Source organism: Uloborus diversus, chromosome 8 (assembly GCF_026930045.1).
Source record: "Uloborus diversus isolate 005 chromosome 8, Udiv.v.3.1, whole genome shotgun sequence".
Lineage (NCBI taxonomy): Eukaryota > Metazoa > Arthropoda > Arachnida > Araneae > Uloboridae > Uloborus > Uloborus diversus.
In genome coordinates, this window is record NC_072738.1 from 152,387,255 (window position 1) to 152,402,504 (window position 15,250).

A 15,250-nucleotide genomic window follows, 5' to 3' on the forward strand; every position below is an offset into this window, starting at 1 on the left:
TCTTTGCAAAAAGATTTCTTGAATTGCTTCAAGTTGTATAAGTGCAGACTACTGACTGGCGTGAAAAATAGTTTTAGCTACCAGTTTAAAGAATAACTGAATGTGTTTGTTGAATGTATCTTGTCATCTGTTCAAATACGGTCCGTCCGGGGTGAATATGCTCCCAATGAGAGTGATTAAGTCGCTGGATAACAGCAACTTGCCCGCTGTATAAGGGGAGCAGAAAATTAGTTTTTATAAAAAAAAGTCTCCTTGCAGAAAACTGGTGACTAAGCTTTAGCTGAGATGTTTGCTTATTTTATTCTGTAAATAAAAAATATTTATTCAATACAAAGTAAAAAACAAATTAGATGTGGAAATGACGTTCATTACAGTAAACAATTCCTGAAATATTTTTGTTTAGTTTGTGAAAAGTTATCTCTCTAGATTGACCTTAAGTGACATTTTACTCTTAACATCAGTTGTTTTACGACATAGCAACCAGCAAATGTTATAACTTGTTTATAAGAACTAGAAACAGGGTTGGATCCAAAGCTGTCGTGGAACCAAAATGTCGGATAAGTAAGATAAGTTAATGTCGGATAAGGCCTGTTCTCTTATAGGGGTTTTACTGCACGCAAGGGAGATGCTTGGTTCTTACTTGCAATTTTGTCATGGTTGGATTGATGCCTCTGGAGATTTCTTAGCAACTCTGGAAGGTTCTAACAATTTGCAGTAAAACAACTGAATTTTCCTTGAAGTCCCAAGTTTGGCTTTAACTGTTGAGGTCTCCATATTCTTCAGAAAAATTCTAGTATAATTTCAGGAAAGTTACTGATATTTAGCAGAAAAGTTCCTGGTTTCTGCAAGTTATGATGTTGGCAGAAATTGAGCACATCAGCTGCCCATTATTTTCCAGGAACGTTTCTGAATCGTTTTTACCGTGTTACGCTTCTTATCGCCACCGTAAAAACATACAGGTAAAATTAGCAACGTGATAATAATAAATTGCTCATTAACCGGGTTCCCAATAGGAACATCCAGGGAAATGCGAGTGGTGCCGCGAACAATGGTATCTATATATATAAAAATGAATGTTTGTCTGTATGTCATCCATGAACTCAAAAACTACCCGGCAGATTTGGCTGAAACTTTCACCGTTTGTTATTTTTGCTACTGAGAATGTTTATAGACCAGTTCGAAAAAAATCCGATCGATAGTTCCTTTTTTATTCCAATTTAAGTCACAATCCATTGGATAAATACGAATAAAATTATCGGCTGCAGAAATTAATTCGCGTGAAAGATCCCATTGATAAGAAGTTAGCTGTTGCCATTTTTCTTGAGTTTGAACAAATAAATTCTTTCTTTATTGTTTTATGGCTTTTCGTGCAACGGGGGGTTTTAAAACTTTTTCTATTTGATATTTTTAGCGATTGATTGATCTTGCAAACTGCGTGAGTACAAAATTTGAGTATAGTCACGGCTTCACTCGATACCTGGACCGATTATTATGAAAATTGCTATATATGTGTATTTTTCCACGGAGAAGGTGCATAATATGCTCATTGAAGCCACTCGCCACCAGGTGGCACTGCAGAGTAGCAACTTCTGTCCTGTTCAACCGACTGTCATGAAAATCAGTATAAGGATGTATTTTTTTGTTGGCGGTACAGCTAGTCAATTATATTATACATTATAGTATCAATTAGATGTACATAATAAAGGTAAAATTAGAGTGCTGTGAGAATAATTCTAATTTTCAAAACGAACCTCGATTCTGAAAAATTTAGAAACCCCTGGCTTAACCATCTCACATATTTAACTGCACAGACGAGCGAATGGCATAAAAGTGAGAGGAAGTGAGAAGTGAATTTGATCGGAATTTGAATGGAATATAAAAAATAAATAAAAATAAAATAAGTTAGCATGCAGCATTAAATAGATTCGATTCACGACATTTAAGGAAAATCAAAACTTTGACAAGCATATGCACTTTGTTGTAAATTTGTGCAAGAACAGATTAGCTAGATTATTTAACAAAAAATCATTTTCTTTCAGCTCGCTACTGAATAAAAAGTCGCGTTGAGATGTTCTTTTGCTTGTGCATGATTTTTTTAAACGACAAAACATATTTTCGAAAGATAAACCCCCTCCAAAAAAACGTAAAAAATAAGTAAAAGTTTTCTGTGCATTTTCTTTTTTATAATTAAAATATAGAGTATTTTAAAAAAGATAACATAGTTACTGTATCAATAATGATCTTTATGAAACTTAAAAAATGTTTTTTTTTTCCTTCTGCATAGTATTTGTAATTCTAAAGAATAGTTACTAAGGTTTCCTATAAGCCTTTAGAATTTTCTCGCTAAAAGAACTGACGTAAGAAGACTTTTAAATACAAAAACGAAAGAAACTACTGAAGCAATTTGCTTCTTTTTCATGCAGTTAAAACTAAATTCAGAGGAATATTCAGAAATTTTATTTATTTAATTTCACAATGGGACTTAGATTTCGTACTATTGGTTAAAGTTTATTTCAATTAAACGTCTGTTCCAAAGTAAAACACGCTTGAAATGTAATTGAAAAAAAGTTTTTTTCTTTTTTCAGTAGTAAATCACATTTGGCGTTGATGGTTCTTAATTTCCTTACATTTTAGTTTCCTGCTATGTCAACTTTTTCTTACTTATTAGGTTACTTCTGCAATATGTGCTACTTAGAGATCATTTATTTATTTATTTATTTTTGAACTTTTTTGCATGTTTATTTAATTTTTTTTGCAAATGTGCTTTTCTTTTCTTTTCTGAGCAATAACAATTAGTTACTTTTTTCACTTCTCCAGGTGCCTGACGTTTATTCAAAGTTTACTGTCTTTGTGATTGGCAGATACGAGTCATGTGATCCGTTTACCGCTTCGTGATTGGTAGAAAGTGATGGACACATAATTCAATTTTCATCTATGCATGAAGATGCGTACTCAATTCTAAAATTCAAAACTGCCAAAATGTAAACAAGGACAGTGCGGTTTTATTAGCCTATACTTAGGGCTTCCGTGGCAGAGTTCTCGTGTGGGACTGTGTAGGGTAGAGGAAGTAGTGGGCTCGATTCCCATCGGTACCTGGGTGTGATTTCTGAAGCATTTGGTTTAGTGAATACATTTGATCTGAAAAGCATGTTTAATAAACAGAAAAAAGTGTTAAATACAGGTTAAACTATGTTAAATACAAGTTTCAGTGTTACAAGGAACCCATTGTATGCCCCCCCCCCCCTCAATGCAAAAAAAAAGTTGAGCTTATGGATGATAAGACATACGACAAAAGTTATTGTTCCATTCAATGTACTACGAGCAAATAATTAATTGATTTAGTTCAATGCAGGGTTTTTCCTTTCAATACCCTTTAAAAACAGATTTGTCTTTTTTATTTAAATAATAATAATAATTTATTTCTCAGAAGCAAACTGTTTCTCATCTACAAATTTCAGAAGTAAATGTTATTTTGTTATAAAATATGTCATTCGCAAGTTTTTTTTTTTTGTATTTTTATGCAACTGACACTCATAAAAGGAAGTTGTCACTCGGATTGTATAACACAATAGACTTTTTGTGCACTGACTTTTCATTCTTAACAAAATGCTCAAGGGGAATGAAGAGGAGTAAAATGTGAACACATAAAAGTGCCAAAAGAAAAAAGTCACAAAATCAATCCCTTCCTTTGATACACTTAGAAATACTACGTGCAGAAAATATAATGGCTTATACCAATAAAATTGAATTTAAGGCTCGAGGAAGATCATTTTTTTCAAATAAATATAATTAATTTAATTTGGTGATGCCGTAAACGAGGGATACTTGGACCCGAAATTCCATATCTTTCAGACTTTCTGCTACCACCTTAAGCCTTTTTTAAACAACAATTTTAACTCCTTTACAGATTTTTTTTTCTATTTTCAAAAATTAGATTCAAGTAGTCCAGCGCTGGGGATATTGGTATGTCTCAAAAAAAAAAAAAAAAAAAACATGTGTTGTACCATTTGTGAGCATGGTTTTTGCTCGCCTGTATCTTGCAAAGCTAATTTGTCCACAGGTTTATTCGCTCCCTTTAGAAACGTAAACAGTCTGGACGGGCCGTAATTAAACTGAAGCCGATACGCTTTATAAATATGCTCAGTTAATCTTTAAACTGATAGCTAAAAATATTTTTCACAGCAGTGGGAAGTCTGCAGTGAGAAGCAGTGAGAAATTCTACTCCCGCATTCCTTTCTACGCATGAGTTATTTTTGAGATTTTTAGTTTACTTGAATTTAAATTTGACATTTACTTATTTGTAAGTCAAAACTGCTTGGAAAAAATGAGAAAATAAATGTTTTCATTTCTAAGCATATGATTTCCATCCATCCTATTAAACGATGAATAGTGCTAGTACAGGGGATTCTATTGTGTTATGTACATGTCCAACTGTAAGCGGTCCTTTCATTTTTGGTGACAGAAGCTACACCAATTTTAGAGATACATCAAAGAAACTGAGGCAGTGAGAAGAGAAGGGATATAGTATAGGCCAGAAGGTGCCAAAGTCAAAAATTTGGAGATAACTAGTACAAATGGTAAATGAACATCTCCTGTGCATAGGGGAAAGAAATAGTACTAGTAGGCAAGGGAGCCCATCTAGGGAGGCAAGGGGAGCTCAAGCCTTCCCTTAGAAATTGGAACTTCCTTGCTTTTAATACTTTTTTCTTTGCAAAAATGTAAAAACATTTCTTCTCCAGCCATTAATGAATAATTCATTAAAAATGTCAAACTTTAATAACTCTAATCTGTACTGAAATCGGTTTCCACGGGGAAAATATCCTGGAAAACTATGGGGAAAATGTCTGAGCCCCCCCCCCCCCTTAAAATTTTGCCTACGGGCGCCCTTACTAGTACGTAGATGCTGCTATACAGTATGATTTAGAAAAACTTTTCAATGAAAGCCTACTTAGGACCGCAACTTTAAACGTGTTCTACTCAAAACTTGAAAATGTTCACTAACATCACTTGGCTTCTCTCTGCCTCAACTTTAATTTAAAAAAAAAGCATTTTTCAAATGCATTGTAAAGGTTAAATACAGGATGTTCCAAAAATGACTGATACATTTGCAAAATTAATAAAAACTAACCGGGCAGCGATCGAAATACATCGTTTGTTGCATTATGTTTGGGACAACAGTAAATTTTCAGACAGACAAACTCTCATAGTTTCAATTTTCCTCAACAGATGGCGCTGCAGGTATTTTAAAAGGTAACGCAGTCTGTAAGATCGCCAAAATGACTCGTATATTTGAAAAATCGATAAAAACTAACCAGGCAGCATTGATTTTTCCAATGTACTGGTAATTTTGGGGAACTTACAGACTGCGTTATCTTTTAAAATACATGCAGCGCCATCTGTTGAGGAAAATTGTAACTAATTTTGAAAGTTTGACTGTCTAATAAATTTACTGTTGTCCCAAGCATAATGCAACAAATGGTATATTTCTATCGCAGCCCATTTAGTTTTTATTCATACTTCAAATATATCAGTCATTTTTGGAACACCCTGTATTTTATTTTGCCGAGTCACATACTGTCTTTTTTTTTCTCCATATAGTATTCGGCGTGTTCTGCCCAGGAGTATTCAGCATCCGATTTTCGGAATGTCGGCCAGGATGGTTTGCCTGCAATAGCAGCAACATCTGCGTGGAGCAGAAATTCATCTGCAACAATAACCCTGACTGTGATGACGGATCCGATGAATGGGACTGCAGTAAGTAGCCGAAAAAATCTTTTCCATACGTTGAGCCCTCAGAAGAATAGTGACACAACTCAAATGAGCATATTTCTGAACACATTAAGAAAGCGTTGCGCAGCAGATAAAAAAAAGTATTTTTATCTCAGAAATATTATAAGTACAACTGAAACGAAAATTTTGACTGACCTTGAAAGAAGTAGTTAAGAGAACATCATAAGTTATTTATCTTAATGCTTGCTCTTAAGTGTCACAAAAAAATCTGCTTTTGAGTTGTGACTGTTCGTTTGTTTTGATACATTTATTCTTTTTCAAAATATTTTTTCAGCAACAGGGTAAAAACAAACGATTCTTTTTTCGACATAATGTATTTGTTTTAATGAGCTTATTATTTTTCAAACTTCTTTGTTCTTTTTGAAAGCGAATTAAGATTTTTTAATGGATAAAAATGAATAACTTGCTTTGTTCAAAAAGGGCTACTATTAATTTGCTCTTTTATTTTATTTTATTTATTTATTTATTTTTTACACCTCTTTTTCTTCAAAAGAAAAAGACATATTTCATTTCGAGAAAAAAGGTTAAAATGTTAAAAAGTTATGTTTAAAATAATTTACATCTTTAGCTTATTTTGAGATTATTGATCCGATACTAAAAAGCCATTATTGATTTACGGGAAAGTAGGCTCGTTTAGTTCTGGACGGAATTTCTTGTTATTCCTCGAAATGGTGGTAGCGGCATTGCAGCAAATATTTTGCCAAAGGTACTTATTGAAATACAATTCACCTCGCGATCTCGCTTACACACCACACATAATTGTGGTACGTGTTTTGTAAAGTGCACGTTAGAATACCCTCCCCCCCCAAAAAAAGTCGATTTTTCATGTCGCACATCCTTTTATATTTATCCTTTTATGTAAAAACAACTGTAAAAAAAGTTTCATATTGCTTGAACTGCGGCAATCCGTTCCGAATTGCGTCTGAAAGAGGGAACCAGCACTGTGTAATAGTCCAAATCGAAAAAAAGAAAAAAAAAAAAACAGTTTTTTTAGAAACTCGAAATTTTGTGTTGATAAAACACTGCCTCTATAGCCCCACATAAACCCCAAAAATATTTATTCATATTAAAAATTATTTAGGTGTTCCTCACTAGGCATAAAATTTATAGTTTTCTTCCAGAAATTGATTTGTTTCTAAATATATTTTTAAAAAATGTAAGGTAAATTTTAACAAATTATCAAGCTGAAAAATATGAACAATAAAGTAAATTATTAGCATCAAATAGAATTTTTTTCTGTCCTGAAATATTTAAGTCTCCCTCATAGTACTCAAAGATATGGATTTTTTTCAAGTTTAAGTTACATTTTTCATTATAATTTTACTATTTTCATTATTCAATAGCAATTTCGATATGAAAATGTGTTCGCTAATAGTGTTTAAACTTGATATTTTATTTGAATTTATATGTAATCTTTAAAAGCTAAATAGAAAAAAAAAAAACAATTTTCTGAAGAAAATGATAAATTTTAGCTCTCCTGCTACACACCTAAATATGTTTTTATCTAGATAAACTTCTTTCATCATAAATGTGGGGTTATAGGAGCAACGTTTTATCCACAATAAATTTCGAACTTCTAAAAAAAGTTTTTTTTTTCGATTCACACTGTAAAAAAATTCCGAAACGTTACTGTTATTTCCGTGGAACGTTTCGGGATTTCAGTGGTTTTCACCTATTTCCCCGCAAAATCAAGTATCTTCGCAAAAAAGTTTCCTGAATTGCTAAAAGTGCACGAATATAGACTTTTCACTTGTGTGAAAAATGATTTTTGCTACCAGTTTAAAAGTTGACTGATCGTGTTTATTAAGTGTATCGGTTTTAGCTTCTATACGGCTCGTCTGGATTCACTAAGCTCCCGATGGGAGTAAATAAGTCGCTGGATAGCTGCAGCTTTGCGAGGCAGGAATTGCAGGCAAGGAATGCGTTTAGTTCTTGCTTGCAATTATTCGCTTAGCTTTGGCCATGGAGCTAGCTCTCTTGGTAAATAAGGAAGATTCTGACCAAATACATTAAACCTATTCAATTTTTGAAGAAGGTTCACGACTGGCTGTAACAGAGAAGATTTCCCAGTATTTCAGGAAGGTTACTGACTTTTATCGGAAAACGTTCCTGGTTTTTGTAAGATATGTTACTGGTTGAAATTGGGCACATCAGCTGCCTATTATTTTCCAGGAACGTTTCTGAATCGTTTTTATAGTGCAGTCTGGTTCACACTTTCAGACCCAAGTCGGCACAAGCTGCCGTTGCTCAAATGATATGAAATATTTTTCACAACTATTTTGACATAAATGGGAAAAAAACTCGAAAGGGTGTGCGACTTGAAAAATCGACCTTCATTTTTTGGTGGGGGGGGGGGGGGGACACTCTAAGGCACATGTCTGGAGTGAATTGGTGCCGGAACGTTTTTCCTGCAAAAGGAAATTCCCTTTCAAATAAAGTTGTTTACGAAACAAGATTCAATTATTTCCGATTGTCATTTCGACAGCGGAAAAATTAAATTCACCCCTGATATAAATTAATGTACAGTGGAATCCGCTTAATTGGACTACCGGTTAATCGGACTAGCCGCTTATTCAAACGAAATCTTAAAGAACCAAAACACATCGCATTACACAATCCTAATATTATTTGCTTATTGAGACCAAAAATTGGTTTAATGGGATCAAGGAACATAGGAACAAATTGGAAAAAAAATTAAAAATCGCCCGCTGGAAGCGAGTTTTAAGAGCCATTGTCTGTAAGAATCAGGCAGTTTAGGGCATTTGTGATTGTTGACATTTTTAATTTTCTTTATTTTTGCAAATGTTGTTCCTTATCATGAATGTAATGTTTGTGCAAAATATGAGCTTTGTCTGCCTTACCGTTTTTGGGAAATTATTTTTTTTTAATTTAGGGGGCGTGGCACATTTTTGCGTGTTTTTCAAATTTGCAGATTTTAAACTTCTTGTTGCTTTAAGCACCCCAATAATGACATGGATTTTTAAATTCTATACTATTATATGGTCTTCTTATATACTATTACAGCTGTCAAATCGGTGTCACTACGAGGGCGACGGCCACGAACTCCGTTTAAAAATGACTGAAAATGAAGTTTTTTACTACATTCAATGCCAATTTTCTCAAAGCGCCTTCATGGTAGCACCAACGTTTTTACATCAATTCCTAGCTACACTTGCATACATCAAAAATATGTAATAAAATTGGTGTCACTATAAGGGCGCCAGAAGATATTGAAACTTTTATGTGATAAATCTCACAAAAATGCAAATGTTTAAAATCTAACCACTACTCTCGCCCTCATAGCAGAGATCTGAAACTAATTAAGTTTGATAACCAACATGTTCGTCTAACATATGAAATAAAAAAATCGGTGTCACTCTTATTACTTTCGGAAATATAATCATTCGAAATTAGTATGTTATGGAGTTATTTAAAAAAAGACTTTTCTAATTCCAATGGCTTTTTGCATGGTTTGTTTTAAACTTTAATATAAAATTACAGTAGTGACACCTAAAATAATATGTTTCTAATGCTTTTTATAAAAATACCTTTATAAAAAGCATTAGAAACACAGTAAATCGATATAGGTACAGATGGACGTATTGTGTAATGTGCATTATGGCTAAAATAGTCGTACTATATTTTTTCAACCATACTAATTTTTTATCTGTTATTTATGCTAAAAATGTAACTATTTATTACATAATGTCTTAAATAGTGATGAACATAATGTATTATATAGCGAGCATTCAGAATCTGAAACATAATTTGAGGATGACGTAGACTAAAACAAAGAAAACATAAAATATCAAATCACCCAGTTTCAGAAAGACGGTCATCTTTTATTGATATCTGATAATTTTGTAGCACTAAAGCTTGGGAAAACATGGTATCCTGGAGAAATAGTAGAAGTTTACCAATTGCAAGTAAAGGTCCAATGCATGGCAAGAAAGATTGAAATAAATAAATTTATTTGACCGCAAAAAGGGCGAGTATTGGTATGATAATCAAAACATATTATGCACAATAGATCCACCTGTACCTATATCAAAACAAGCATTTTCTATTCAAGATAAAGACGCTCTGACTGTCCAAAGCTGTTTATGTTAAACGTTGCTTCTTTGTAATAAATTAAAAATAAATATGGTCAAAACACTATCTGAGTGTGATAAGATTAAATTAACAAAATACATAAATAAACAAATAAAATAATTTAAAAAAATAATAATAAATGAAAAAAATGCACCACAACATACTAACTTCGAATGATTATATTTCCAAAAGTAGTAGGAGTGACACTAATTTTATTTGTTTAAATGTTAGAGAAACGTGTTGGTTATCAAATTAGATTCAGATCTATGCTATGAGGGGGCTAGTTGTATTCAGATTTGCAAATGGTCAACTTCTACTATTTCTCCGGAATATCATGTTTTCCCAAGCTTTAGTGATACAGAATTACCAGATATCAATAAGAGATGACCGTCTTTCTGAAACTGGGTGATTTGATTTTTTATGTTTTCTTTGTTTTAGTCTACATCATCCTCAAATTATGTTTCAGATTCTGACTGCTCACTATATAATACATTATGTTCATCACTATTTAAGACATTATGTTATAAATAGTTGCATTTTTATATAAATAAAAGATAAAAAATTAGTATGGTTGAAAAAATATAGTACGACTATTTTAGCCATAATGCACATTACACAATACGTCCATCTGTACCTATATCGATTTACTGTGTTTCTAATGCTTTTTATAAAGCTTTTTTTTTTTTATAAAAAGCATTAGAGACATATTATTTTAGCTGTCACTACTGTAATTTTTTAACACGCTTTTATTAGCTTCACCTGTATGTTTGTATGTATGTATGTATGTATATATGTATGTATGTATCTTGTAACGGAATCTTGCAGCTCAAATTTCGCCCACTTCCTGCGATCGGATTCTTTTGAAATTTGGCACGCGACCTCAGACCCGATGACAATGCAATATTCTATAATCAAATTAATTAATTAACTCTTTTAATTGTTAGTTTCCTCCAATTTTAATCAATATTTTGGCATAAATCCAACAATGTGAAAAAGGAAAAATTAAAAAAAAAATACATTAAAAAATGATCGCAAAAATTATTTAAAAATATCTACAAAAACCTTTAATTTTTCTGCATCAGACAAAATTTGTTCCAATGTTCCAAGGTAATTAGAACATGAAATATAACTGTTTTTAACTAATTTCATGCCAAAATTTAGGTGAGCCTTCAACTGGAAATTCATTGCTGATCAGACCATTGTTGAACAAAACTTTTATTCAAATGCATCTCAAATTTTCAAAGTAATATAAATATGATTTCCGCAAACATACATCGATGACTTACAGTAGCTTCCTATCGCGGTGCTCTTGTCTTAACTTTAAGATATTACCTCGCACTCGTTTTATAAATAATTTCGTCGCCTGATAATTCTCCAACATAAGACTAAAAAACAGAAAAATAAAATAATAGTTTAAAAAACTAAAAAAACACGCTTTCGTAGCAAAAATGAACTAAAAAGTGAAAAATAATCTTTGGATGATAGTAGTTGACCAATCACTTAATTTCAATGTAATACAAAAAAGCGTGGGGGCTTCTTATCAGTTGTCTTGATCTTCTTCTATTTGTTGTCCATGCAAAAATATACCTAGACAGCATCCCACGCTTTTTTGTATTACATTAAAATTAAGTGATTGGTCAACTACTATCATCCAAAGATTGTTTTTCACTTTTTAGTTCATTTTTGCTACGAAAGCGTGTTTTTTTAGTTTTTTAAACTATTATTTTATTTATTAAGGTTTAAAACAAACCATGCAAAAAGCCATTGGAATTAGAAAAGTCTTTTTTTAAATAACTCCATAACATACTAATTTCGAATGATTATATTTCCGAAAGTAATAAGAGTGACACCGATTTTTTTATTTCATATGTTAGACGAACATGTTGGTTATCAAACTTAATTAGTTTCAGATCTCTGCTATGAGGGCGAGAGTAGTGGTTAAATTTTAAACATTTGCATTTTTGTGAAATTTATCACATAAAAGTTCCAATATCTTCTGGCACCCTTATAGTGACACCAATTTTATTACATATTTTTGATGTATGCAAGTGTAGCTAGGAATTGATGTAAAAACGTTGGTGCTACCATGAGGGCGCTTTGAGAAAATTGGCATTGAATGTAGTAAAAAACTTCATTTTCAGTCATTTTTAAACGGAGTTCGTGGCCGTCGCCCTCGTAGTGACACCGATTTGACAGCTGTAATAGTATATAAGAAGACCATATAATATTATAGAATTTAAAAATCCATGTCATTATAGGGGTGCTTAAAGCAACAAGAACTTTAAAATCTGCAAATTTGAAAAACACGCAAAAATGTGCCACGCCCCCTAAATTTAAAAAAATAATCTCCCAAAAACGGTAAGGCAGACAAAGCTCATATTTTGCACAAACATTACATTCATGATAAGGAACAACATTTGCAAAAATAAAGAAAATTAAAAATGTCAACAATCACAAATGCCCTAAACTGCCTGATTCTTACAGACAATGGCTCTTAATAGATAGTGCAATAAAAGTTAATTATGGTTTTTTGTAACTTTCAATTAAACCCATCAATATTTACACACACAAAAAAAAAGTTCCCATTACATGGTGGCTGTGTTCCAGCAGCGATTAAATTTTGGTGAAATTCCAAATTTCTTCAATTAAGTTCCCACGTTCGATGATATGTAATTGTTTTCAAAAATAAAAAAAAAATGTTTAGTTGTGAAATGCGTAATTTACATTTCATCGGAATTTTTATTGACCGATTAGTACTTTGTAGCACTTATTTTGTCAATCTCAGATTTTTAGTTACTTCTAGTTATTCAATTGAATAGATACTGATTGGGAGGAATAACAAAAACCGTATGTGTCTGAAGACGTTGTTAAACGACTGTAAAACGATTATTTGCTTTATTTTAATTAATTGTTTGATGGAAAAATTTCGTAAACAACATTTTTTCTGCTTTGTATGCTGACCATAAAGAGCGGATAAATAAGGAGGGGGTGGGGGTGGGCTCAGATATTTTCCCATAGTTTAGCAGGGTATTTTCTCAATAGAAACTGATTTCAGTACCGATTAAAGTTATTAAAATTTGACATTTTTAATAACTTTATTCACTAACTGCTAGAGAAGAAATACTTTTACATTTTTGCAAAGAAAAAATATGCTAAAAGCAAGGAAGATCTAAAATCAAAGGGGGGGGGGGGAGCTTGAGCCCCCACTTCCCCCCATATGGGCAGTCTTGCTCACCATACATATGGGGATCACACGAATCAAAATGGTAGTTAAATATTCGGTGCATAGCATGTTCGGTCAAGCTAGATAGATCTCATTTGCTTAATCGGACCAGCCGGTTATTGGGACCAAAATGATCCCGTCCCAATGTGGTCCTATTTACCGGAATCGAATGGGTATATAAAAGGAAAACGAACGTTTATGTGAAATTTTTAGTGCTATTACAATAACTTTCTAACTAAATACGTTTTTCTACTCTCTATGTACTTTGTACAGATATATATATATATTGTGTTGGGAAATGTATTTAGTTGTATAGTTATTGCAATAGCACTACAAAATTCATAGTAGCGTTCGCTCTCCAGTTTTCGACTTGACAGATTTATTGCTGATTTATTGACGCCATCATGTTTGTCCTAATCAACTAACGTAGTAAGTTGAATGCACATAAAAATTATTTCTTCTACAGAATGTAATAGATTTTGGTTAACCGACAGTCTGTAGTGAAATTTAAAGAGAATAATCAAGAACATAAATGTGGGAAGAAAACATCACATTTAGCAAACCATTAACCTTTTCTACATTTCAGTAAAAAAAAAAAAAAAACACTGTTTTTATAATTCAAATTCTTCTTAAGTCTTATAAGTTTCCGTTTTGGGAAGGGAAGCTCACTTTATATCAATACTTTAACATAATAGGGTGTTCGCAATGAAACAAAAAGTTATTTTAATGTTTTATGAGCTTCTTTCGTGAAATTTATTTCTTTTAAAACATTCTAAAAATTTCTCTCGAAAACTGTGATTGCACGTGATCTGCAAGTAATAAGTAAATCTAAATTATTTGTACGTAGTGTTGATAATTTTGTGAAAACATGTTTTTTAAAAACAATGCGTCAATGAATATGAATTCCAATAAATTTATTAGAAGGTATAAGTTTTCCCCATTACGGAAACTCTTACTTATTACCCACCATCTGTAGTTTATTATTTGTTGTACAGTATTCTAGATACCCTGTAAATCTTCTAACTTTTTTTGAACGCAGTCACCAGTCCCCTTTCTTAGAGAGCTCTGAAGCACAAATTTTGGAACTGTTTTCAAAACGCTTTTGAGAGCACTTATTTGGTTCAGCAACACTTTTTAAATACTTTTGCTGAAGCATTTGAGAAACTTTTTTGAGCACTGACACATGGCTCTTGAAACTCTTTGTAGCACACATTTTGCAACACTGATAGATCGCTCTTATGATCCATTGATTTTGTAAAAGGTGGGATCAACGGGGATCACGCAAGGAGAGAACAAGCAAGCAATAAAGGTCTCACTGCTAACACGATCTCGCTGGTCCTTCCTTTTACAAAATGAAGTACAGTCGACTCCCGCTACAAAGCGATCCAACTTACGCGAAATGTCTGTAAAGTGATTTTTTCACCAGTAAAGAATTTTAGACCTAACGCAAATTCCTCGTCCTGAACACGAAAATTTTCGAAGGGAATATGTTGTGTAAGTATCCGTTTTGTTATTGGCTACTAAAAACTTTTCATGAATGGACCATCATCCCTTCAGCATCACTGAGAGCTGAAGTCAGACATTTTTCCTCCGTGTATAATTTTTTTGCCAAAACTACGAAGTCAGAGTCGGAGTCGGAAGTTTGTCGTTAAGAGCTATTTCCAACAAAATTTGTTTGAAGTAAATCCGCCTTCAAGTACGGAATCTACATTGACTTTCAGTTTCCCTGTAGGCGCTAATGTTAAGGGATTTGAACTGTTCAAAATTGAACGGAAAATTGTTCAAAACAAAAAGGTATTTTATACACATGTTTCTCATCAAAAGCTTTTTCCTACAAAGTTTGTTCAAAGCAAATTCGCATCTAAGTTCGCGGAATTGCACTTAATTTCTCCGTAGGCGCTAATGTTAAGTTTTTTTTGAACTGTTCAAAATTGAACGAAAAAGAGTTCAGATCAAAAAGTGAAACATAAGAATGAGGTATCCTCGCCGAGATCCAAAAAAAAAAAAAAAGTTCGAATTGAACTATTTACTCAAAAGGTCTCAGGGGAGGGGGGGGGGGGAGTCAGACAGACAGACCGACAGACATTTCCCCCCATCTCAAAACCCTACATTCCAATTTTTAATTTTTCGATATTTATTTAATTA

General features: G+C 32.7%; 1 protein-coding gene across 1 annotated transcript in view; it reads left to right on the forward strand.

Annotated features, from left to right (window-relative positions):
- Positions 1-625: 625 nt before the first annotated feature.
- The window catches only part of LOC129228688 (slit homolog 2 protein-like), a 230,792-nt gene continuing 216,167 nt past the window's right edge, over positions 626-15,250 (forward strand). Inside the window, exons 1-2 of the mRNA XM_054863371.1 lie at positions 626-698; positions 5,599-5,754. Coding sequence (XP_054719346.1) covers positions 626-698; positions 5,599-5,754 — 229 coding nt within the window. The remainder of the gene's footprint in view (positions 699-5,598; positions 5,755-15,250) is intronic.